Below are 27,266 nucleotides of genomic sequence, written 5' to 3' on the forward strand. Positions count from 1 at the left end.
GAGCAGATTAGCATACGCTTGTTTACTCATCTTCTGAGGGCTTTTTCCCCCCTCTTTCCTTTCATTTTGTGAAGAAGGAGGGAGGGGAGGGGGGACTGGGGGGGGAGAAGGGGGCTGTGGCTTGTGTTATAAAGGACGCAAAAAATAAATAAATTAGAGCATCTTTTGGGGGGGAGGGAATTCAGCGGATCAGTGTCTTAGAGGAGCTTTTTTTTTTTTTTTGAAGAGCGAGAAATCATATAAAATAAAATGAAATAAAATAAGGAGGAAGGCAACCAGCTGTTAGAGGGGGAAAATAAGGCAGATAAAGGAGCGGGGAGAGAAATTAATTGCCAACCAGGAGGAGTTGGGCTGTATTTTTCAAAGGTGGGGGGAGTGGAGCACACACCTTGAGGAGGGAAGCGAGAAAGAAAAGAAAAAAGCAAGTGGAAGGGGGGGCTCGCCCAAGAAGGGTGAAGAAGCGAAGAAAGTCGAGGCGCCGAGGCTCCCAAAGCTGGCAGCTCCGGGCGGCGGTGCAGGGGCGAAGGGGGGGCGGGGGGGACCGTCGGACATGCGGCTCTGGAGTTGGGTGCTGCGCCTGGGGCTGCTGAGCGCCGCGCTGGGCTGTGGGCTGGCCGAGCGCCCCCGCCGGGCCCGGAGAGACCCGCGGGCCGGCCGCCCCCCGCGCCCCGCCGCTGGCCCGGCCACCTGCGCCACCCGGGCGGCCCGCGGCCGCCGCGCCTCGCCGCCGCCGCCGCCGCCGCCGCCGCCGCCGGGCGGTGCCTGGGAAGCCGTGCGCGTCCCCCGGCGGCGGCAGCAGCGGGAGGCGAGGGGCGCCGCGGAGGAGCCGAGCCCGCCGAGCCGGGCGCTCTATTTCAGCGGGCGAGGCGAGCAGCTGCGCCTCCGGGCGGACCTCGAGCTGCCCCGGGACGCGTTCACTCTGCAAGTGTGGCTGCGAGCAGAGGGGGGCCAGAGGTCTCCGGCGGTGATCACAGGTAGGCGAGGGCGCCTCGGCGGGTGCCCCGGCTCGGGTGGTGGGGCCGGTTGGGGGCTGGCGGGTGTGTCTGGGCGGGAGACGCCCGGCTGGAGGCACCGAGGCACCCGGGCGAGCTGCAAGCCTCACTTTGCCCCATCTGCGGAATGGGTGCACTAGGAAGGCTTTTTGCTTGGCCCCTAGGGAGGAACTCAGGGAGCGCTCCTGGGGGCCGGACCAGACCCGCAGTCAGTGAGGGCTGATCCCTGGGGAGCCTTGTGCCTGTACATCTTGTTCGAGATGGTCAGAGGGACCGTCTCTGTTTGGGATGGAGGGGAGGATGACCCAATAGGGATGCATGTGAAAAGAGGCCAGGGGATTATTGATTTCTTTGACTTTTTAATGGAGGTAAGCCCCCCCCTCCTTCATTTGGGCCCGTCACCCTGAAAGCCTGCAAGAACAGGGTTGTTGTGATCAGAAGGACTTAGAAGTCCTCGAAGTGCCCCAAAGTTGCTTTCTGCTTGATGCCTGCCTGTGGCATGCACCCCCTTCTCCCCTGCACACACACACCCCGCCATCCCATACCCTGGCTTTTAAAGCCCGCTGCCTGTCACTAGGGACTTGGGCAAAACCTTTCTAACGCACACCCAGCCAGTCTTCTCCGGATTGGGCTGCGAATCGGGGCGCTTTCCTCATTTGGGACTTTTACGAGCCCGTAATGAATTTGAGTTCTCCCTCTTCACCCTCCCTTTCCCTGTTCCACAGCAAAGCCCATGGTGAAACCGGACACTTTGCGAGGGTTGCAAACCTTAGAAATGCTCCAGCATCCATTTCCCCCCCCCCCAAATGAATCTGTGGCAATGCCTTTAATACAACTGGGGGGCGGAGGGGGGGGTGGCGCTGGAGGAGAGAAGGAAAGTTTTGCCTCTTCTGACTGAAACGGGGAGATTCCCTTCCTGCACCAACAATCTTGCCATGTCCTAGGACGTCTTAAAGTGAGAGTAGGGGTTCCCCCTTCACTGCAGCCAGGAAACGTGTGGAGGCGGTTCGCGATCCCACCCCCTTACACACACACTTTCTTCGAAGGGAAAACTGTGAGTTCTTCTGGCAGTTCTGCCTCTTTCTGTCTTGCTGTGGACTTTCTCAGATGTTGTGCTGATGCTCTCCTCCTTGGGTGAAGCCCATTTCAGGGGACCCAAACTCTGCTGCTATAGCAAGAATCTGTCCCCAAAGCTCCCAGTCTCCCGCTCCCAAACCGAGAGCAAGAAAGTGACTTTCCCCCACATCTGACGTCATCACATGCTATTTTTTTCTCACTGTTCCCCCCACCCCACCCCAAGAAGGAGAGGGAAACTGAGCTCATTCATTGTTAGCTCCCAGGTCCTAGGCACCTGAAGCAGGGTATACTGTAGAATAGAGGTAAAGTGTTATTTATAATAATAATGATGGTGGTGATAATTCAGGGCTATGGTATGTTTACTTCTCTTTCGGAACATCGGAGAAGCACAGAGCCTACTCCTTGGAGATGATGAAAAAAAAAAAGAGTAGATCTGATCTTTCCTAAGCTTTACCTGTCATGCTAGTGAGTTGGAATGCTTTTCCTCCAGAGGGGAGGGCCCAGGGTTATATAGGTATCATCAATGGAAAGGTAGTAAATACGGTTTTTTTAAAAAATATATATATAAAGCACCTGGGATTCCTCAGGAGCCTGCTTTATAAATGTCTATAATTCAGACAAGGAGCCTCTCTTCACACGCGTTCTCTTGAGCACTCATTCACTCTCTCACACAAAGATTGTGCAGTAAAATACTTTAATTGGATGGGGACATTAGGTTATTATTGCTTGTATAAAATGCCTGGCCCATTTTATGTGTGGAAATAACATTCCTCTCAAAATGAAAAAAAAAGAAGAAAGAAAGAAAGAAAGAAAGAAAGAAAGTAAGAAAGAAAGAAAGAAAGAAAGAAAGAAAGAAAGAAAGAAAGAAAGAAAGAAAGAAAGAAAGAAAGAAAGAAAAGTCACCGCTGTCATGTAGTACCAGAAAGCCAGGAGCTTTTCTCCTGAGGATTCTGGTGGATTTTTTTTTTCCCCTCCCCTCGTTGAGTCTGAGCCAGAATTGGCGGTGTGTAAACACCTGGCCCTGAGCCAGAAAAGACTCATTCTGCGTATCCTCCACACGGTACAGACTGTTGGACTAAAAAGAACCTGCTTCTCCTTGAATTAAAAAGCAAACAAACAGAGGTTCTTTGCAGAAGCACTTTTTTTCGGCTCCTTCCTCCGTTCGTGTAAGTTCAGGCGGAGAGAGGCAGGGCCTAGGTGGGCAGCCCGGACGCCGGTGCCCAGCCACGTCCTGCCCGCCTGCGACCTCCGGCGCCCGGTTTGCTGCCTGACCTAGGCCGGCTCCCTCTGGCTGGGCGTCGCCACTTTCGTAGGAATCCCTGGTCCCCTATCTTGAGAGAGCAGGCATCTCTCAGCAGGGAGCGCACTGCTATTTCAGGCAGAGGGTTGCTGCCTCGCTGTCAGGCCAGGCTGCCTTACATCACGCTTTGCTGCAGGATTCAATTGGGTTTCGTAAAGGTCTAATTTTACGGTGCTGTTAACCGGGTCTGTCGTCTGGCAGAGGCAGGCCTTGCTGCTCCTGGTAGGCGGGCTGTGCTCCCAGATCCGCCCGGGATGCTATTTCTGCCCCGGTTCAAACTTCACTGACACCGGTTCAGACAGGCGCGCTCAGGAGAGGCAGGGGGAAGGAGGGAAGGAGCAGCGTGCTTCTGAAGCTCAGAAAACATGCCTTTTATTTTTCCAAAAGGGAAGAAGAAAAAAAATATATATATATATATTAATAAATAAAAAGGGAAAGGCTGATGCAGGCAAAAACAAAGACAAAGTTAGAAAGTACTTGTGTCCAGGCTTCTCCCACGGGCCCACCAATGATGGAGGGTTTTGAGGATTGAAGAATCCTTTAAGGCTACAGTGAAAAGGGGTCCATAGGGGTTACCCTTACCCCCCCTCCGCCCCTCCCCCCGCAGTTCTCTCTGTAGCCAGGTAGGGAGACAGAGATGGGAGGGAGGGGTGCTGCTGGATGACATAGCTCCTGGAGGGCCGGAACTTGGTTTTAATCTCAGGCATGCACCTTCCAGGCCTCACCACCCCCCACACACACACCGCTGAGAGAACACGTCTAGTAAACAGCATCACCTCCTGGACCCACCACCTAGGCACAGCCTTGCCTTCGTGCAAGGCAATTTGGGCTCCCTTTCAAGTCCGGCGGGGGCGGGGCGGGGGGGGCGGGCTTTCTTCCACACTCCTCTGCTTTTGTCCCGTAGCCGGCAGGATCCAGACCCCTGCCCCTCATCCCCAAAGGCCCCCTCCCCAAAACCCTCCAGTCCAAAGAAAGAGAAAGGAGAAGAAAAAGAAAACAATAGACTCAATTTGCTCCATGGAGCAGAGACCCCGAGCAGCAGTTAATCTTGTTAAAGTTTCTCCTGACGTGTTAGATAAGTGAAATGCGGACCCCACAAGTGCTGCCCTCCTCCCACCCCATCCCTTAGTGATCCAGCATTCCTGCTCTGAAGGGGAAAGGGATTTACCTGAATCCCGTCCAACACCTCTGTTTGCCACGCTTTTTTTCTTTTGTTCCAAATGTTGGACTGTTGAGTTTGCTGGCTAGTCAGAAGAATCTTTTTTATTTCCTCGCTTCTGCAGCCCCCACTTCGTACTACCCACCCAACCCCCCAAAAAGAGTGCATGCATTTCCCCAACTTCAGAAGTGCTGGAACAGGGAAGGCTGGGTTTCAAGGAGTCCTTCTATTAACATGGCTCACCCCCGACGGTCGTAGTCACATCCAGGGTCTAGAATATTGCAAGGGTTAGAAGCCAGTTTTAGCCATCAGGTTACGTACGTGAGAATCCAGCTCTGCCCCTAACTGGCTAGGTGACCTCAAGTGAGCTAGTTGACCCTTCTGGGCTTCAGCTTCACCTACAATGTGAGGATAGCAGAAGTACCTACTCATTAAATGAGCTCACACATGGAAAGTGCTCAGCATTGGACTTGGTGTATCGTTAAAGTGCTCCAGAAACTTCACTCTTATTATTGGGCATGATTTTCCAGAGAGCTCAGTCTTGCCTTTATGGACTGAGGACACTTAAAGGCAGGAAGGAAGGCAGCTCTTCCTAGATGCCTCCAAGGGGCCGGGCACTGGGCTAGGCACCTGCCTTGTGCCTGCATACTTCACCCTCACAAACACTCTGGGAGGTGGGCATCACCTCCTTTAGTTTTACAAATGAGGAGATGAAGTCTCAGATAGTGGGGATGACTTAGTCCACAGCCCCACAGGCCATCAGGGAAGCAGAGCCCCTATGTGAACTTGAGTTTTAATTGCCCATTCTCTCTTTAGCAATCTTTTCTGGGGAGAGAAGAAACAGTTCACATTCCCTTCTTTAGCCCTGCTGCAGAATGTTTCCATTCCTTTCTGCATTTCTGGGTGCTGACCATGCACCTACAGATTTAAGAGGATAGAAAATGAGTCAAAATCTCACGTGGAACTCTGGATTTGACCTAGCAGGTCTGTTTTTCCTTTCACACCAGATTAGGCAGACAGACTGGCCTTGGGATATCTGTTGCCGGTTCCTTGCTGTGTGGTTTGAATCCAGCCATTTTTTCATCTCTCTATCCTTTTGTTTCTTCATCTGTAAAATGGGCATAGTGATCCTGGGATATTGCAGTGAAGTAAACATGCAGAAAGTACCTGGCACAGTGTCAGCTCCTATTAGGGACTCGGTCAACGGTAACGGGATCCAGTAAGTAACCACATTCCCTTTTCCAGTTTGCTAACTTGGCCTTCAGGAAGTCAGGCCTGTTTGTACTGTTAGGGTGTCCCTTCTTGAGTTACTGGGGGAGTTTATCTAGAGTAGACCACGTATCTCAGGGGACAGTTAGACACCCCCCCCCCACATCCTTCCCTTGCACTTTCATTTCCTCTTCTTTGACCTACTTGGATGACCCCTTGGTGGTAAGAGCCAGAGGAAATCTAGAACCACTGGACCAATGAATAAGAAAACCAGTTAGCACTGAAGAGAGCATGCATGCTCGGGAACGAAAGGCAGACGGTGGTCATAGTGGGGTCCAGGTCACAGATATACTGTCACATGCCTCTTGGTCCTTCCCCAGATGCCCTCAACTTACCCTTTTCCCCAAGCAGCCATTCATGTGGCCAGCTGGGGTGAGGGAGGCTGCACCACCCTCACTTCTCTGCATCGAAGAAAGCAAACTCGAAGCTCAGAGGTGTGGAGCTCAAGAATGGTTCATGCGGTGTCAGCCTAGGCATGGACTGGGACAAGCAGCTCATTGTGCAACAAGGAAGTTGAGGGCCAGGGTATTTCAGGGGCTAAGAATTAAACTATATTCACAAACTGTGCCCTCTCAGAGGGTCCTGGGAGACCATATTGTCCAGTAGTTCACAACCCTGGCAACACGTGGAATTATTAACCTTTCAAACATCCCAGTGCCCAGGCCGTATCCCAGGGATGCTGATGTCAGGCGTCTGGGGTTGGCCTGGTCACTGGGGTATTTCAAAGCCTTCTCGGGTAACTTGGAAGGACCACCAGTGGGGAGAATCTCTGATCCAGCTCAATGTCTACTTGCTCTGCAGGAGGGGAAATTGAGGCCCAAAAGGGAAGTAGTATTTCCCATTTGCTGAGCTGGTTAGTGGCTAAGACTTCAGAGAATTTTACCTGTCTTGGTTCTGAGTTGCCAAACACCAGAAGGGACCCTTCCTTCATTCTCAGTTCCCCTGCTGACCCCAAACCCCTGGGTGCCATGGCCCTGACATTGCATTCTTCCAGAGCCATCCTGTGTGTGAAACTACACTCTCTCCATCAGGGGTCACCTCTAAAGTGCTAACGCTCCTGTAGGGTGGTAACACTGAGTTCTATGCATTTGATTTTAAATGAATCTCTCCAAGTGGTTGGGAGGGGCGCCTCACTGTGAAGGAAGGGAAGCTCATTTCTGAGGCATTCTTCACTTTGCACTGGGCTAGTTCTATAGGAAGGAATATGTTCCTGTTATTTCAGAGCCGCATCATCTGAGACCACTCTGAAACCAGTACTGGCTTTCGCTGTCTCAGATGAGGAGGAGGGAAGATCCCCAAGTGCCCTGGGTAGGAGAACCCCATCGACAGCTGGCTTGTGCCTTGTTGACCTAAGGCCAAGGGCTCAGGAATCCAGCAAATGCCTGTTTCCCCCCTCAGCTGGGTCCCCTTCCTTTCTCTCAATGCCCCCATCTCTTTCTTCTTGCTGCACAAAGGCTCCGCTTCATGCCTTGATGCACTTACTGGAAATACTTAACTGAGGACTGACCTGTGGATCTTGGCCCCTTGACTTCTTTGAAGACCTGAAACAGGGCCTCAGGAGCTCTGAGTTCAAGTACTGTCTTGGCCTCCTCTGAGCTGTGGGACCCGGGGCCCCTAACTCAACCACTGGGGCCTCAGGGGACAACATTTCAGGTGTGGTTGCATTCAACATCCCCCTGTCATGGGTTGTCACAGGAACCCCATGAGCCACTGGTGGCAGAAGCTCTTGGCCAAGATCAGAACCCAGTCCACATGTCAGCAGGAGGAGGGGGAGGGGCCAGAAGGTGAGAGATGTGAGGAATTTGTGCGATCAAGGTCATTCCTGGGAAGGTGCCTTCATTATCATTATTCACATTGTAAATGATAAATAGTGATTAAGTTAGCAAATCTTTTCACACCTCTGACCTCACTGGAGCCCTTTGATGTTGGGACTTCACAGGTCCACGGAATCGTACCGCTTACTTGCTGCGTGACCTTGACAACTGCTCATTGGGCCTCCGTGTTCTCAGGGTGCCCCAGGGGGGTGCCGGGATAGAATAGGGGCTTTCAAACTGTACCGCACAATCATAGGGATCCCCTGGGGAGAGGCTGAAGGGCAAGTTTCTGCCCAGCCCCCACTTTCCTTTCACCATATTCTTTGTAAACTGTGCACTTCTATAAGATTCCATTTGAAGGAATGGACCAGAGTCAAACGGACAGGGAATGACATGGAGGAATTATTGTGAATTCTGTTCATGTGTGATAATGGTAATGTTATTATGTATACTTAAGGCCCCTAATCTTTAGAAATGTGTCCCGAAGTATTTATGGGTTAAAACTACATTATGTCTGTTTTATTTATTTAAAATGCTCCAGAACAACCCAACAAAAAAAAATCATAGTGGGTGTGCTAGATGAAAGGAGATCAGCAGACTGATAACAGTTGTTGGGAACAGGTGATAGAAATGATGGGCTTCAATACATTTTTCATCTGTCCCTCCATGTATAGTTAAGGATTTCCATGAAAAAAAAGTTAAAAATAAATTAAGAGTTTGAGCACCATAGGAAGAATTGAAAGTCTTAGATCCTTGCATGTTCTGTGAGCTGATAGGTGTCCTAATACTGAGGTGCCCGCTTGGGGAGGGTCAGGGACTCTCCCAAGGTCACACAGCAGTCAAATGAAAGTCGGGGTGCAGTCTGGGCTTCAGACACTAGGAGCTCCCTCTGCCCTCCTCTCTGCACTCTCGCAAACTCAGGTGACTGCCCATCCTGGGAGAGCTTGAGGGGAGGCTTCCCAGCTGCCTCTAGGAGGGGCCAGTGGAACCCTGCTGGACAGTAAGAAGCTTTTGAGTGAGGACATTCTTGGCTGTATAGAAGCATCTCCCACACTGTGAAGCATTTAGCATCTTTGATACCATGCAGAAGAATCCCCCAGGATCTGCAAGTCACTGTGACAATCCAAAGCGTATTGTGACAGTACACACACACACACACACACACACACACACACACACACACACACACACATTTCCACATTTTCCTATTTCTCACTTTTCTGGCTCCTGATTTCTCTCCATCTCCAATTGCCCTGGGAACTTCCTAGAAACTCCTTGAGCTCTGGGGAAATGACCTGCCTCTGCCAAATCTCAGGAGAAGTTGACACTATCAGGAAACGGGGAAGGGGCCTAAGTTTACTGAGGAAGTATTTTGTAGTGGTTGATCATCAGACGCCAGAGTCAGATGGCCTGAGTTTGGTTTCCTGACTCCCACCTGCTAGCCGCATGACCTTGGGCAAGTTACTTAATATCTCCAAGCTTCACTTTTCCCATCTGTAAAATGTGGATAACACTGGCTCCTACTTCATGGGGTTGTTTTGAAGATTAACTGAGCTTCCATGTGGAAAATGCTTAGTAATGGAATCTAGACCATGGGTAAGCACAGTAAACGTTAACTCATGTTGGTGTTATGTGCGACCGACCCTTGCCACCTTGCCACACGTTAGTTCTAATTCTCTCAATAACTCTGTGAGTTGGACAGGCTTATCTCCTTTGGCAGAGCCAGGGATTGCCTTTTCCCTTTTACCACGTGGGAAAGATACATTACTCTCATCTTAACATCAAACAGAAAGTAAAGTGAAAGGCAAAACTATGAACACTCTATTGTTTCATATTACGAAAGCAATGTGTCCTCATGGTAGAGAATCTAAGGAATACATATCAGAACAAGGGACACAGTAAAAATGTGTCCATCCCCTGCCCAGGCATCAATCAGCAAGTCGTTACTGAGTTCTTGTTACATGCCAGGTACCATGTGGGGCCCTGAATCCAGAGCACTGAGCATATGAGGAAGATATCCCTGCTCTCAAGAAGTTTATGTTCAGGGATGGAGAAGGAAGTGGGTGCAGAGTATAAATGAGTGAGTGACTATGTCACACATTTATGTGCTCATGAGGAAAAATAGAGAAGGAAGTCTGTGGCACATTATAGAGGTGGGGTCACAGGAGGAGTGAAATTTGGATGGGTGGTCAGGGGAGACGGTAATGAGAAGTGGCATTGAGGAAGAGTCTTAAGAGTAGACCCAAGGCTATCTAGAGAAGACCATGGTGTATTGGAGAAGGAAGAGCAGTGGACTAGGAGATGTCAGTTCTAGAGCCGTCTAGTCAGTAGCTCACTGTGTGACTTTGGACAAGTCACTTTGCCTCTTGGGGGCCAGTTTTCCTCATCTGTATAGTTGGAGTAGGGGTGAATTTATCTTTGCCCTAAAGACCCTCCTGGCAGAGATCTCCTAGGATTCTATAATCCTAATCAGGACTGACCTAATACAAAATTGTAAACTTGGCAATAGTTCCAGTTTTCTTCCTGGTTTTTGTGCATTTTCCTCCACTAGGTGGTGCCTGTCCCCCTTGAGGGCTGGGTGCCCACACACTTTCTGCTTCCTCACCCCTGGCAACACTCATTCTTGAAAAATGACCCGGTATTCCTTCTTGCTGAGGTTTCATTGACTGACAGCAACTTAGAATGTTGCTCTTCCATGGATATATATATATACTTTAATGTCTCCCCAGAAAGCTTTATATCAAAAAGCGAAATACTAATGGGTAGAATTTTAGTCAAAGACTGACTGAAGACATTATTTAGGTAATATTGGTACTTCCCAATAGCTGGAAGCCATCTCAGTCATTTTGCTAATAAATCACTGCCAGAAATACCCAAAAAACTGAGTCACTTTTCCAGTGGTCACTTACTTGGCTCATGGTTAAATTACTCACATTTTATAATTTCTTACTCTACAAAAGCCATTTCAGGCAAGGTCCTGAGCATCATGGTGGCCCCTGACCTGTTAGTCTTGCTTATCGTGTTAATCAGATTATTCCGTGAGGTAAAATACTAAAACTCTATGCTCCATGGCTGTCTGTTTTCCTTCTGTGAATCCCCAGCACTGTCACCCATGAAGTAACTCTCCTTCCTCTCTCTTTGCCCCCTCCTTCCTCTCTCCCTCTTCCTCACACCTAACACATTTTCCTTGGCTACTTAGATTTTTCTTGAAACAAGAGAAAGAGCATTTGTTTTTCAGTATGATTTGCCACAGACCCAGGTTTCATGGAACCTGGAAGAGTAGAAGTGACCCTTCTTCAATTTTAGAGAACCTGAAAAGGTCCCAGGTTCCAGTTCATTTGGAGGAAACAGAGACAGGGAGTCTAGAAGGTGGGAGGTCACAGATTGGCATCCATGGATCTAATTATGGGGAACATGTCTGGCCTTTTGCCTTCAAGAAGCTCATGGTCTACCCTGGACCTGTCCCCTTGGTAGTCAAGAAGTTACTCCACTATCTGTCCTATTCTATCTTTTCTTAATTCCTGTTGCTCTATAAACATGAAATGTGGCTGGGCAGAATATGACCACACGTGTTCATACGAAGGGGTTATTTCTCCCAATGACATTGTAGGTCTTTCAGCTACAAAGGCAGATGAAAAAATAGAAGAAGATATGATAACAGGCATATCAGGTACAAGATGGCCTTGTTCTGAGAGATGCAAAGTACCTGAGCAGAAAACCTAAGAAATGAATCCAGACTGTACTGTTTTGTGAACTAACAGTTCATGTTGTAAGTCCCAAGAACCAAGGTGGGTGAGTCAGAAGGATGCATCGAAGCCGTTCCTTCCATAGATGAGAAACTGAGGGTTGGTGGGAGAAGACTGGTCCAAATCAGTGAGCGAGCTGGGTAAGGTCCTCTGTCCTTTGAGTCTTAGGCCAGGCCTCTGTCAGCTTGTCCCCTGACTTTGCATCCTTTCCCATCGAGTAATCACCATCTCTCTGCTGATGAGCATCATTTATCTGCTGGCTTTGCTGGACTCCAGACTCACAGATCCACTGGACATGTTAACATGCACTTCAAACTCAACATGTCCAAAGCTGAATCATCATTTCTCCAAAATTCCTTGTGTTCTTGTCTGGTGTCACCCACTCTAGATAGATCACCCACCATACTCGGTCATCCATTTCTGTCTATCCTGCCTCCTTAACATTTTTATAGCCAATCTTTCCTCTTCTTGGCTGAAGACCCTCTGGACCTCTTGCCTTGACTATTTCCCTAGTATTGTAATGCCTGCCTCTCTGAGCCTCAATTCCTGCACTGCACCCCTTCAGTCTCTCTCCCAATGTTTTTCAAAATGTGAGTCTCTAGCTAGAGGCCCTTCAATAGCACTGGCATTATCCACAATTCACCCCAGATACCCTGGACTTTTTATTTTTCACCTCATTTTCTTTAGTTGGTATGTTTCCTATATTCCCGATTGTGCCATTTTGCAGAACAGTTTCTTCCGGTTTCTGCTCAAGACTCCCTTCTTCTGGGAAACCCTCCCTAATTGTTCCCCACCTCTCTAATCCATCTGTCTCCATGATACCCTCTGCACACATATACCAAAACACCTGGAATTTTTTTTATCACATTTAATTGTGTGCATATTTGGGGTCATCTCAACTTCTTCACTGCCTCGCACAGCCTCTGGCTTATAAAGGTACTATGTACGTTTCTGTTTAATGAATGCATGACTGGATAGGAAAACCAGCTACATGTCTAATGATTCTGAGAGAAAGAGCTTAGGAAACCTCAGGCATGTTGCATTACGTAACCAAAGCACATGACCTAACCCGTGCGTCATACTCAAAAACATTACACAGTGGTTAATTCCATTTCCCCTTGAGCGAAGAAGTCAAAAGGGAAAAGAAATCTGGCCTTCCAAAACAGAGGGGGGAGGGGGCAGTGCTTTCAATGCCTCCTCAACTCACATTTCGTCCCCTCTAATCCAAGCCACATTTTAGCCTTGGTCTTCCCCTCTCCGCACTTCGCCTGTTGGCAAAGGATTTGTTTGGTGTGTGCACCGCAGCACATAATCCCAAGCTTTGCTGTCCTCTCAGATTTCCCTTTCTCCTCCTTATCAGGTTCTTACTGGGCCTCAAGTGCCCTGGAAGTCATATCTGTTGCTTGGGTTTTCATCCATTTTCTTCCTTCCCGATAGGGGGGCCTTTCCATCTGCTTCCCTTGATCTTGTGAGACCTTGTGGTGACCTCAGGATCTGGAATCCTCTATCTGCTGTTTATATACCCTTGGGAGAAAGTACGCATTCTCAGCAGTAATGACAGTAATAAAAGCAGCAAGCTTATAACGAGCACTTACTATGTGCCGGTACTGTGCTGAGCGCTACACTTTGAACCCTCTGAATTTTGTTTAGAAAGTCACATGACTTGCTGACGGCCCCACAGCTAAAGGGTGGTGGGACTGGGGTTCAAACCCAGGCCAGTTTAATTTGATCTGTATCCACAGGCTTAGAGTGTAGCTTGGAACACAGTCGTTGTCCAGAAAGTGTTCCATGAGAGGATACATACATGCATGGATACATGGGTGGATGAAGGAAGGCAGGAACCCAAGATGGTGCCCCCAGTGACTAACGGAAACATTTCGAGATTGGTTGTAGACTGAAAAGGGAAGGAATGGAGGGCGGGAGAGATGGGAGAAGAATCTGAATGAACATTTTAAGATTTCAAAGACAGTGGATAAGAAATCTCTTCGGTATGTGAAATATGTTTTATTTGCAGGTGACTTTTGAACAAAAGACCATTGACGTCCGTGAGAGCATTATTCACCTATAAGTAGTCTGCTGGGAAATAGACACTTTTTTCAAGACTGCTCTCTGCCAAAAACTTTTCTGAACTCCTTGTTTGGGAATCATAGCTTAGGTCCGTTCCCCCAACTGTTCTCGACAGAGACCCGCTGTCACCCTCTGAGGAGCGGCCTGATGCACTCTGAGCTGAATCTGAGATGTGTGTAGATGATCATGCTGCATGAACTATGGGGTTCTGAGTAGGAGAATGACCTTGGAGTGGCAAGGCTGATTTTGTGGTGTGTTCTCACTAGAGCCGATTAAGCCCCTGTAGTGCCAGTAGTAAGCTCTCAGGATGACTCCTTTATAGAACAGCCCCACTGGGCTGATTAGATCTGATCTGCTAAAAAAAAAAAAAAAAAAAAAGGTACCACATCTGGTTCATCCCTTTCCCTCTGCTTTATCAAATATGCTCAATATACAGATGGAGAAACTGAGGTCCAGGCAAGTTAACTTGTTAAATTAAGCTGATTTGATTAATGTGAAGCAGCAAGTTGGCAGCAAAATTATAACTATAACTCAGATCTCTTGACTTTCAAATCAGTGCTCATTCCATTGGATCACTTTGTTTTCCTTTGCGGGAGCAGTGGGGGTGGGAGGGATGACAGTTACATTGGTGGGTTCACATGAGTGACCTATTAGAAAACATCATACAGCTGTTCGGTAACTTAAGCACTTCTTATGTGCCAGGCTCTGTCTACGGCATTCTGTGAGGTTCAGTAGGAAATGGCAATCTATTAGAAGTAAACCAACCAACCTTCCTCCCACGTACCCATCCACCCACCCACCCACCTACCCACCTATCCATCCATCTATCCATCTATCCATCCATCCATCCATCCATCCATCAATGGATAGTTGTTGAGCACCTTTTAGTCTCTGTATATTATATGTTGAACCAGGAGGTAGGGACTAAAAAGAAGTACAGGGCATGGTTCCATCCCTTTAGGAGTTCCGAGTCCTAGCAGCGGAAGCAGACTGGTAAACAGATACATAACCTCATGGTAACTGCTATAACGAAGCAATTAATAGCGTCCTGGGGAAGCAGAGAGGCAGAAACAGTGTTCTTGAACACCCATGTTTATTACAGGGCTAGGAAGTGTTCTGAGCTTTCAGAGGCATAAGAGGCCCCTTCCACCCAAAAGGGGCAGAGATTTTCTCAGCAAGTAGATAGTATGTGTATGTATGTGGAGTGTGTGCTTTGCCTTGCATGTGGATCTATCATGCATGCCATTTTAGATGTAGAGCCATAAATCAAATTAGAACAATAAACACTTTTGATTCATGTCTCAGCTGAGGACATTGGCCCAGAGTAGCTTTGAGGAGCATGACACTAGGAAATGATTAGACAATTCCATCCATCACCACCCAAATCAAGTCCAGCAGCCCCTTAAATCCGCCCCTCATCACATTTATCACTCTGATGTGTTTGCCTTCTTATATGTCTGTCTCTCCCCACCTGTCTCCAAGCTCCCTAGGAGCAGAGACCATTTCTGTCTTCATCTCTCTTTATTCCTTGCTTTAGCACAGTACCAGCCCTGCCCATCCGTACTCCAAAAACTTTGTTGAGTGAATTGGAGATGGCTCCCAATAAGAGAGAAAATGGGGTGACTGGAAGTGGGTGCCCTGAAGGAAAGGCATGTTGAGAAATGACATCACGGACCCTAGTAAGGGCCAAGCAGTGAAGGCAAACATGTTATGAATGGCACCAGCCGTTAGATATTTCCTCATTTTTCTGGGCTGACTAGTCACCTGTGTGTGTTCTTACCATCCTTCCCTGCCGCTCTGGCTCCCTTTCCATCTGCTGAGCCAGTGTACCATTCTGTTAGCTTTAAGGACTTTTCCCCATGGTTTTCTATCAGCGTCTCCAGCCCCATCCCTGGAGAGAGCTGCGAAGAACCAGGTGTAACTGTGTGGGATGTGCTCATGCTCCTCCTGCAACCCTCACCTGTGCCTTAGAGACCTCCCAGAGTTTAAGGGAGCAGGATGATGGCAGGAATCAGGTCTGCTGCGCTCAGGGCACCTTCCCAGGGCCTGGCACGTGGCAGCAGTTCAATAAATATTTGTGGGGAGATTTCTGGAGGAGTAAATGAGTAAATTTACAACACATCTGGGCCAGTTTCCTCAGGTCAGAGACAAAGAATCAGATGTCCGGATGAGGCAAGACAATTATCCCAAGTTCTATCCCAAATTAGAGCAGAGGATCAGTAGAGCCTAGTTCTCCTGACCATTCCTTCTGTCCTGTCATGTTGTGCTGGGATTTGAACTCAGCCCTCTTGAACTTGGTCACACAGGTTTCAGATCACTGAATCCTGCAGTTGGATAGGACCCAAACTATCCTTTTATGCCTGAGAAGTCTGAAGCCCAAAGAGGGGGAGAGATTTGCCCAGGGTCCCACTGCTTTGGTAGTGATGACACCAAAGCTTCCATAAAACCTCTGTGTATTGCCACATAGCCAACAAATATATAATATGTACCTGGCGCTGTTAGAGATGCAATAGTGAGCAAGATAGAACAGGTCTATGCCCGCATAGACTTTATATTCTTCCGCGAAGAGAAAGACAACAAACAAGTCAACAATTGTAAGGTCTTGTATATTAACAATGATGAGTGATAAAAGTGGGTCATTAGAGAAGACTGGAGTAGAGGGATTTTGGTTTAGGTGGTCAGGCTGAGGTTTGAAGGACAGATAAGGAGTAAGCCATATGAAAAGATAAATTAAGAGAGTTCTAGAGAGAGGCGCAGACCAGGAGGCAGGGAGAGTTGTTGAAGACGCTGAGGGAGCAGGTGTGCAAGCCACTGGGAGACGGGTGTCCATGGCTCAAGGCAGTTCAGGGCATGGAATTTGGATTTTAATCCAGATGAACTAGGAAGTTACAGGATTTGGTGATCACTCTGACCTTGAAGTGGAGAATGAATGACATGAGGCCAAGAGTAGAATCTCAAGTATATCATGATCAAGGTGTACATTGATTATTGATGATATTATTTTAGTAATAACTTAGTATTTTGGTTAATATCATTACCATGCATTTCCTTGCTAATACCATTACCAATTAAAATATCTGAAGAGCACTGGTATTAATCAACAGAGAAGCGGGGTTTTCTTGCACCCTCTGGGAGGACTTGGACAGATTTGTGAACCCTGATACGTTTTCTGTAAAATTTTGAAGGTGTGCACATCTTTCTGGGGAGAGGCTGTCATCAGTTTCATAAAGGGGTCTGCGGTGCCCAAATGATGACTTAAATGCCTAATAGCAGGGGACACATGAGGTCATTTCCTGAAACCTGTACCCAGCTCTAAAATCTGGACACTCTAGGATATCTGTGAAAATGAGAATGTTGATGTTGAGTTGTCATATCAGACTGAGGAATTGCACTTTCCTTCATCTGTACTCTTTTTGGAGTAAATAGAATTTAGGACTTTTTTTCCTCTGAGAGAGAAGTTAGTTTATTCTTTAGAAATATAATCTACAACTTTGTTTATTCAAACTCTGGTCTGAGTTTCTCTGAGTTTTAAAATAGGCAAGTACACTTCAAATGTAACCCGAGGTGGTCCTGACCACAATTATTCACTGTGGACTGTCCATGAATCTATGAATCCAAATATCCATCCACCCTTCCATCCATGCATCCATCCGTGAATCCATCGGTCCATCCATCCATCCACCCACTTCCTTTCCTCCCTCCTTCTCTCCCTCCCATCCATGCATCCATGTATCCATCCAACCAACTAACCATCCACCCACCTCCCTTCTTCCCATCCATCCATCCATCCTTTCATCTTTCTAACCTTCCATCAGTCCATACCCTCATCCATCTACCCTTCTATCTGTGTAATCTTCCATTTACCAAGCTGTGTGCTAGGGCTGGGGCAAGAGTTAGAGGACTCCAATTCTTGTTCTTAGGTCACTCTGAATCCTTGAGAAAAAAAAAATCCCCTGAGACACCTCCACTGAGTCCTTTGCTTCTACTAGACTACAATTTGAAAACCCCACTTTAGAAGTTGAAAACTACTTTGAAAAAATTCAGCTGCTCTGCTTGCATAGTTATATAATTATAAGTATTCCCAGTGGTGCTCTGAATCTGCGTCTAGACTACTGGAAGCTCCTTTATCAACACTAATATTTTAGATCAATAACAGCTTCCACCCATAGGTCAGTAAGTGGTGGAAAACCAATAGAGAATGTGCAATAGTGGCAGGGATCTTTGAGAAAAGGCAGGCTTCATAAAGGGAACAGAGAAGGGAGCTGCCAGTCACTTAGCTCCTGGGACTCTCTTTGCCCACAACCCCCAAAGCCCTCGGATAGTGATTCTGAGCCTTCATGCTCCGTGTGTGCCCCTGGATGCATGATGGAGCAGGAAGCCCTCATGGCATGGGGTTGTTTCAGTTTCCGAAGCATTTTCGACATGTACCTATCATATTCCCACTCGCCTTGTAAAACAAGCATTTTCATTTAATACAGTGAGGTCTTTGTATTCTCAACAACAAACACATGGTCTAAGGCTCTCGGACACAACCTGCCTTTTTCTCCAACACCACCCCCCGCCGCACTCTGTCCGCCCTTACAAAGCCCAGTGTCAGCAGAAATATCTGTTTACAAACAAAGCCTCCAAGATCACGGTATCAGTAGCTCAAACAAACCTCTAAAATATGTCCCCAACTCTGTCGTTGGCATCCCTGTGAACAGTGTGTATCACTGGCAGCCACTTTCATGGAAGGCTTTTCTGTCTTTCCATCTTTCCAACTGTCTTCATGTCTGGCTTCCTCTGTCTCCTTCCACTTATTCATTACAACCATGAGAAGCCTGGACTGGAGAGGCAGTCGGATGCTGGCCCGGGCCTCCTGGATATCTGGAAAACAGAGCCCAGACAGGGAATGCTTGCAAACAGCGAGACGGACTCAGACACATCTAGCCTGTAGTGTCATCTGAAGCAGAAGCTGACTGAAGAAGGATTATTAATTGGGTGGATGTAATAGTCACATGATCATGCAGCTCTAGATCATTTTTCAGTGGATATCAGGATTATCAGTGGTTGAAGTCACTCTTTTGTTATTCTCTCGAACTTGAGTCTACTATAGCTTCCTATTACCTTATACATAGTAAAGAGAATAGCTAACATAGGGAGCTTGTAATATGTGCCAGGTACTATTTTGAATACTTTGTGCATATTAAGTCTTTAGTCTTTTCAGTGATCCTCTGAAATAGATACTATTCCGATGCTAGGTTTCCAGATGAGGGAACTGAGGTACAGGAAGGTTAAGTGACTTGCCCAAGGTCACACAGCAAGTAAAAACCAGTAGAATCAATCCTTAGTGTCCATTTTCTAGCCACTCCCCCACAAACATCTCCAGATCAGGTCTGAATTTCTTAGCCCCACATTCAGCTTCCTCCCCAAACATTGTTGCTCACCGTAACTTTTCCTAGTTCCTTATATCTCAGTTTTTCAACCTCGGCACTGTTGGGGCTTTGGAACAGAGAACTCTTTTTTGAAGGATGTTTAGTATTGTAGGATACTTAGCCTTGACGCACTAGATGCAGTAGCAGCCTCCACCCCTCAGCTGTATTGTATGTATTACCAAATGTCCTCTGCGGGGCAAGATCTCTGCTGGTGAGAACCACTGACTTACATGGATTTTTTTGATTAAAGAGAATGTATTCCTAGAACACACATCCCCACCTCCACGCTTTTTCACTTTTGGTTTTCCCCTTGACCTTTCAGTGTCCTTGGTCTCCTCCCCATCAGTCTTCTCTGTTCCAGAGTCTTTCAGTTCCTCGGCATCTTTTATAGCCAGAGAGGAAATGCTAGCCTGTCTGGGTTAACTGATCTGCTTTTTTTTTTTTTTAATACATTTTTGTTTAAAAAATGATCGCCACCTCCAAACTTTACATTTAAAATCCCCTAAAGATTGCACAGCAGTCTTGACTTAAAAGCTCAATTCATTTCATGCATTCAGTGATGTTTATTGGTTCAACCATGTGTTAGGTCCCAGGCTAAGCACTCAGAGTATGAAGTCAAGGACATGGACTACCTGTGTCTTGAGAACTTATGTGATAGGCTATCTGAGCAAGAGAGAAGATTCAAGATAACTCTGTGCCCTCTCCCAGCTGAGAAGGTGGGGAAACCAAGCCCCAGAAGGTGGACGATATTTGATCAACATCAACCAGAGACCAAGCTCAAGGCTGAACTAGATCATCCTCCACCTAGTGGAACAAAATTAACATTCTGAAGTCCTGGGGAGATCTAACTACCATTTATCCTTCTAGAGCCTTAAAGAGGTCCTTTGGGTTGAATCATGATACACAATTTTCTGGTGGATATTAAAACAGTAGAAAATTAATATCTGAAAAGTCTATCAGCCCTCTCTCTTCAAAAGTTTGCTTACACTCCATGCTTTCCATTATAGGTCTTGTCTGAATGACTCCAGATTGCCCCAATGAGCACTGGGCAGGGAGTCCTGAGACATGAGTCCTGGCTCTTTCAGCACTGTGTGATTCTATTGATAAGAACATGATGATCCCAAGCTAATGACTCCCCAGCCCCGCCAATGTACTCTTTCTCAAAACCACCAAAGATTCCCTGTTGTCTGTGGAACGAACTTCAGATCTCTTGGCATGCCCTTCACAGCCCAGGGCACTGTAGCGTCAGGCGGACCTTGCAATCTCATTTTCCTCTGCTACTCTGTGCACCCTCAGTTCCCTCAAGAACAGAGGTCTTTTCCCATCTCCAGAGCCCCCTTCCGGTGACAGCACAGCTCCAGCCTTTGACCATGTTCCTCCTTTTGCTGGACGGTCTTGGCCCAGCTCCTCCCACCCAGTCCCTGTTTCTCCTGCAAGGCTTTTCTGTGCCACTCATCTGGGAAAACTTCTCTGAGCCTTCTTGTCCCGTACAAATCAAGTGTTCCTTCCATTGAGCTCTGTTCGCTCGTACTTCTATTAGAACTTACTCTGTTATACTTTGTGGAAAATTAAGAACTGCCCCTTGTCCTCCCGCAATCCATTTTCCCTTAGCTGGGAAGCCCAGTTTGGAAGTTATGAACATGAACTCTCACGTCTGATTGCCTAGGTTCGAATCCCACCTGTGTTACTTGCCAGTGTGTTACTTAGGCTTGGGCAAGTTATCTGTGCTTCTCTGGGCCTCTGTTTGTTCATCTGTAAAATGGAAATAATAATTCTACCTCCCTGCTTGGATTGTTGAGAAGGCTGCCTGAGCTAACCCATGCCATTTACCGCAGTGCCTGGGACAGAGCAAGTACTAATACCGGGTGGCACCGGCCATGCAGAGCGGAATGGGAATCTGCCTGTCTGGCCGCGTCCCTTCCTTATCTCATGTTGCCATCGCTCTCCTTGAAAGGCTCACCCCTGGCTGTGTGGGCCAGGATGAGGTGATGGCACACTCATCCGAGAGAGGAGCTTTTGTTTCCAGAGCTCAGCCCACACGGTCTGGGGTGCATTTTTACATAACTTGCTGTGGATCTGCGTCAGTTACGAAATGTATATTACTTGGCTCGCCCATGTGGGAACCTTCTCCATCCCTCTCAGCTCCTTAGGTTTGGCTACAGGTATTCAGCGACCCTCTTGGTGCTGATTTGTAGATGAGGATCTAAGGTCCAGATGTGGATCCAAGGCTGAGTGAGGGTCTACTAGGCGCAGCCAGCATGGTGCCTGAAAAGCAAGGTACTTTTACGGGCCAATGGAATGGCTTGGTTTCTTTTTGAAAATCAGAAGAAAATAGTCAATATAATAACATGAAGTATATAATGATGAATCCAGCCTCTTGATTATATACATCTTTATGCCAATGTAATTGTAAAATATACTTCTATATATTTATGGAAGAAGGGAAAAGTGCCCAGGGCCAGGAAAGTCATGATGTGACCCTGGATGAAAAAGCATTTGCCCAAGATCAATAGTATGTTAGTGGCAAACCAGGGCCAAAGTTCATGGCTTAATCACTCCCAGCTTAGATATCTTATCCCTGCATTTTTAACAGACTCCCTTAGAAATGAGTTCACCATAGTCTTCTCTTTTTCCCCGATGAGAAAGTAGACCAGAGAGGGGGTGCATGTTGCCACAGGTCACACAGCTAAGTTATGCTTTCTTGATTCCTCGTTATTACTTTTAGTATTTTACACAACCAAACCCAGTGACTACAGATGCAACCCCACCATCATACAGATGGAGAAATTGAGGTCCAAGAAGTAGAAGAGGCTTTTATCCAGTGTCACAAGGATACCACTCCTGCCTCCAAGTCCGAGCTCTTGTTCCAGTACTCTAAAGATGGTTTGAAACTTAAAAATCAACTCAAATTGGGTTTCCTCACAAGCCCTGGGCATATTTCTTTCTTTCTTTCATTCATTCATTCATGTATACATTCATACATTCAACAAACATATACTGAGTGCTTATGTTCTGGGTACTACACAGAAGACTCTAGATACAGAGCTGGTGAACAAACATGTACTCTTTACCCTCTCAGAGGCTCACTCTCTCCATTTGTATGAACAGAATCATAGTTTCTATTTTTCTTCCTTTAGAGAGTTCTGAGAAGAGCAAGTGAAATAATTAAGACTCTTTGTACTCTTTAAAACTTCAGGGAAACTTTATGCTTCCTGTATTGTTATAACCAACAGAGTGTACGATCAATATCAGGAAGCTTTAAAAAAATGACTGTATGAAGAAATAGTCAACTGATTTTAAAAGAATTTTTTCTTATATTTATTCATAGAAAACATAAGGCATTGGTTAATAAGCACTTGACTTTGGAATCAGAGCTGGGTTCTAATCTTATTTATGTTATTACAAGTCACAAGACCTTTGCCAAGTCAAGGAAACTGAGTCTCACTTTCCTCATCCATAAAATGGGACCAAGAGAACTTACAGAATAGTCATAATAATTCAATGAGATGATGCACATGAAGTCCTTATCCTTGAACATGACACATCATAAATGGTGACTCTCTATTTCCCAGTAGGTTCATATGGCTCTGAGTAGCGTTAGAACAAATCAGAGTAGTGATCCCAGGGAAAATATAAGGAGGCAGGTATGATAATAATAGGTATTCCTGACTGCATATTATTAATTCCCACTATATCCACATTGCATCAACAGGAGGACCGGTACTAGCATTAGGGATTAGTGGTCTCTTACAAGAGGGTATCGCCTGTGTCTGGTCATGCTCCATACCCTGAATGTCTGGGTTGAACTTGATACAGTAGATGTCCTATGAAGATGTGTTGAATGAATCAGTGAATGGGTAAGTGGATAAACCAGGCAGGACCAGGGGATGTTAACATGGGGAAATAAAGCAGAGATAAAGCAATCAAAAGCCTCAGACATCTTCACAGCTGTCCTGAGCTAGAGGGCACAGAATAACTCTGTGGGTCCCTGGAGACCAGATCCTGGGCCACTGGGTGGCAAGGAAAGGGAGTTGATTTGGGTTCACTGAAGGAGAGCCCTGAGAAGTGCTCGAAGGTGCAGAGGCCTTCTTCACGTGGCAGGGTTCTCTAATTCTGAAATACGAACGCTCTCCTGTCAAGATGTTATACAGGTGGTTCAAGCAGGAAGTCGGGGTAAAATGGAAGTTATAATGACCTTTGAGGGAACCTCCAGTCCTTACTGTGCCTGATTCCATGAATGATGAAGGGTGAGGGCTTGGCACTGCTGTGAAGGACATAGACGGCAGGATGGAACGGTCCTTGAGAAGTCACTGTCCCTGAGGTTTGGTGAGTGAACGGGGAACAGCTTATAGGTCCTCAGATCATCAAAATGACCCAAAGTGGGTTCTCCTCGCCCTCCTTCTTGTTTCTTCTTTGTCTTCTTCCTCTCCTCTGCCACTTTCCTTTTTAAAAAGTTTATATGCTCCCATCTCACCAACAACGTGTGAAAAAGAGAGCAAGGCACGTGCCTTTCTATTTCAGAGAATAGTGTCAGAAAGGGTAAAGTTTAACAGCACAGAAGAAGGGGGGGGAGGACAACCTGGTCCCAGTTCTGAGGAAAAGGAACAGACATTCATATCAATAAAAAGTGTAGCTGGCATGCGTCACGTGCTATGCAAATGAGTGTTTGCGTTCTCTCACTAAATCCTCAAAATGGCACTGTGCGTTAAGTACTGTTATTATCAGTTTGCAGTTGAGAAAACTATCAGGTAGGTGAAGGGATTTTGCCCAAGGCTACATAGCTAAGGAGCTGCACAGCTGGGATTCCGACAGATAAGACTTCATAGTGCACGTGCTCAAGGTGTGTTATGAGGCCGGTGCTCATGTGCCAAGTCCTGGTATGTTCACTATCTCATTAGTTCCCCCTACAACTGGCAGAGGTAGATAGTATCACCCCATTTAACAGATGAGAAGACTAATACTTTCCCAAGGCACGTAGTTAGTGAATGGTGGAGCCCACACTGGATGCACATTTATTGCTCTATGAAAGCCCTCACCTTCCCATGTCCACACAGGCTGCTTACATAGGAGTAAAGGAGGCAGGCTGGAGAGTCAAGAACCTGAGGGAGACACAGGCACACCTTGAGCCCCCAAGAGCCCTTTGCCATCCCAAACTCACCATGAAGTCTGTGTATTAATAAAGCTAATGGGTTTCCGGAACCTGTAAGCATACTCTTGTCAACCTTGCCTTCCCTCTGGATAGCCTTAACTAGTTCACAAGGAAATATGCATTCATTTATCTCCTTTCTTTCTCCAATGCGTTCTGTGAGGGATAAAGGATAAGACTTTTTAATCCCTGCAGTACACGTGGGAAAGCTGAGGCTCAGAGCATTCAACTCCTCCAAGGTCACCCAGCTCGTAAAGAAGGAGAGCAGACCCACATAGTCAGAGGGCTTTCAGGTAATGGTTCCCAGCAGAAAAGCAAGTACAGGTGGAGAGCAGACACACTCGCCACTGCGGGCACTCTTCCCACTGTCCCATGCCACCCGGCAAAGGGAGATCTGGCCCCACAGGCTCACATGCGTGGCCAACACATGGGGGACACTTGAGCGAATCCTGACCTTGTGAATTCCTCCAGAGGGTGACTCTTGGTGCTCTTGCCTCTTACACCAGGAGATGGGGATGTCTAGAACTCAGTATAGTATATGATGTATTTCAAACCTCCTCCTTCTACGGAGCCTAAAATCAATCCTTTAAGCCAAGGTGGGCCTGGAGGCATGAGGATGCTGAGGAGCAGTCCCTCAGGTACCCACCTCGGTGATGTCCCCCCTTTCCTCTGAATGCCTGGGGCCGCTGAGTCCTCCGGGGTCATTTTGGTAGTCCTCCCCCCGACTGAACCAAGTGCAGGGACCATGGGTATACTTAACCCAAATCTGTCTGTTTTAATCATTGTCCTCTGGACAGATAAAAGCTTTCCATAGGATTGCTCTCTCAAGCATTCCTCTGTGGCTTTGATACCAGCCATTAAATCATGGAAGGGAAAACAAAACAAAACAAAAAGGGACCAGCTCCAACCTTTGGCTTTTAACTTTTTTAGCCTCCTGAAAGAAACCAGATTGCTGACCTAATTCCCCCCTTTGTACCCCCTCCCTTTGTACCATCCTCCCATCTCTGCTTGTCTTCCTCTGGCAGATGTCCCACAGTGAGTGGACATCCTTAAATTGGAAGGTCCTAAAACTGCCTTCCTTCCCCTCTACCTCTTCCTCCACGACCGTACCTCTCCCACCGTGGGAACCAAGGCTGGGCTGTCTGAAGGACCCAGGACCTCAGAATCACAGGGAGTCTAAGTGGGGCGGGGGGTGGAAGCGCACTATGGCCATCTGGTGTAACCCTCCTACTTCATAGGGCAGGGCGTGAGGAAGCCCAGAGAGGGGGGTTGCTTTCCCAGCAACCCACAGCAGAGCAATGGCAGACTAGGCCACAAGACCCTTGACCCTGGGCTAAGAGTTATTCCCACCGGAGGGAAGCATCCCGGAGGAGAGTTCTGGCTTTAGAGTTAGTCTGGTTGTGGTTCTACTACCGTCTCACTGTGATCCTTGTGGGGAATTCACATAGCTTCTCTACACCTCAATGTCCTCTGTCAAAGGCCTGTCAGGAAAGCCCACTTCATGGGGTCATTATGAGCACTGAATGGGATCTTTGTGCCCAGCAGAGGAACTGCTACATAGAGGCTTTTAGCTAATGTTCCTTATTATTATCATTATTTAGTTGAAAATGCTGCTTTGTTAGCAGCCAAAAGGACCCAGGTAGAGTATCCTTCTCCTCCCATGTCCACTCTACCAATGAGAGAAAACCAAATAATAATATAAACTTGATATATTTGTCATGCTTTGTTAATTGTCCTCCCTGACAGTGCTGAAAGTTAAGTGTTGTCAGAGCTAAGTTTGTGTTGACTTAAACCATGCTGGGAGAACATCCTAGGGGGGATAAAACCATATGCACAGCACGGAGACATAGCTGAGGTCCCACTCATCTGTGGGGGAACTGAACTTGAAATCAGGAGTCTTTAATTCCAGTCCCTCCAACCACTTAGTGCTGTGTGACCTGAGGCAGGTGACCTCACCTCTCTGAGTCTCAGCTTCCTCAGCTGTAAAGAGCACCTGTGACACAAGGTGGCTGTAAGCATAAGACACCTTGACACAGAAGCCGCTACCCACCTGCTCACCACACAGCAGGGCCTTCAGATATGCACATTCAAGCTGAGACACAGAATCACCCCTCCCCTGTAAGGCATGTTTCCTGCATATGGCAACAGCAACACCAATCTTTGTTTCCTCCTGATACACCTTGCTTTGCTCACCCTGAGAATTGAGTAAATCGAGGCAAAATGCGTTACCAGAGGAGGATTCTGAACTGGGCACAAGGCAGTGGATAATGAGATAGATTTTAGAGACATCTTGGTGAGAGAGCTTAGAAAATGTGTGAAATGATGGTGTTCTAATCTGCCAGAGCTACCATAACACAGCACCATGGACCACGTGACTTAAACAAGAGAAACTGACTTTCTCACAGCTTTGGAAGCTTGGCCTCTGAGAACCAAGTGTCCACAGTGTGGGTTCCTTTTGAGTCCTCTCTCCTTGGCTTGTAGATGGCCGTTGTTGCCTTGTGTCTTCACAGGGTCCTCCCTCTGTGTGTGTCTGTGTCCCAAGTTCTCTCTTCTAACAAGGACACCAGCCCTACTGGATTAGGGCCCATCCGGAGGACCTCATTTAAAGCTTGATCATCTCTGTATAGACCCTACCGCTAAATAAGGTCACCTTCTGAGGTACTAGGAGTTAGAAATTCAGCATACGAATTTTGAGGGGACACGATTCAGCCCATAACAAACAGAAAGGAAGATAGGAGCCAGCCAAGAATGTGACTGCAACCTGGGCCGGGGTGGGGTGGGGAAGGAGAATATTTCTGTATAGACCCCGGAGGTTGGGACAAACCTGGGTCAGAAACCAATAGGTAGGAAAGCTGGGAGTGGAAGCCCAGGTGCTAGAGGACAAGCTAAGGAAGGCATTCTGAACTCTGGAAAGACAACAAGACCCAGGCACGTCTTGGGTTCCAGGGAAGTTGGGTGAGCCAAGTGGAACAGATTAAGACTAGTAATAAAGAACCATGGATTCTTAGTCAGTTTTTTAGACCCAGGCAGAAGAATGACATGAAAAGCAGCTTCCTGGCTTGCAGTTCAGTTCAACGTGCTTGTGTTGGCGCTGTGGGACTTACAGAAATATTTTCGGAGGGGGCTGTGCCTTCAAACAGCCCACTTGGCTCTTAACACAGTGCTGTGATGGAGCACCTGAGCCGGGGAATCCTATAGACCTGGATTCCAAGCTTTGTTGCCTTTGGGTAAACCTCTTCCCTCCCTGAGCCTCATCTTCCTCTAAAGAATGGGCAAAGCTGA

At 47.3% G+C, this 27,266-nt stretch overlaps 1 protein-coding gene across 1 annotated transcript in view; it reads left to right on the forward strand.

The window, feature by feature from the left end:
• The first annotated feature begins 550 nt into the window (after positions 1 to 550).
• The window catches only part of PAPPA (pappalysin 1), a 232,022-nt gene continuing 205,306 nt past the window's right edge, over positions 551 to 27,266 (forward strand). Inside the window, exon 1 of the mRNA XM_028107916.2 lies at positions 551 to 974. Coding sequence (XP_027963717.2) covers positions 551 to 974 — 424 coding nt within the window. The remainder of the gene's footprint in view (positions 975 to 27,266) is intronic.

The sequence above is a fragment of the Eumetopias jubatus genome, unplaced genomic scaffold (genome assembly GCF_037043125.1).
Source record: "Eumetopias jubatus isolate StellerSeaLion01/CBP00866 unplaced genomic scaffold, mEumJub1_p1.0 scaffold_15, whole genome shotgun sequence".
NCBI classification, from domain to species: Eukaryota; Metazoa; Chordata; class Mammalia; order Carnivora; family Otariidae; genus Eumetopias; species Eumetopias jubatus.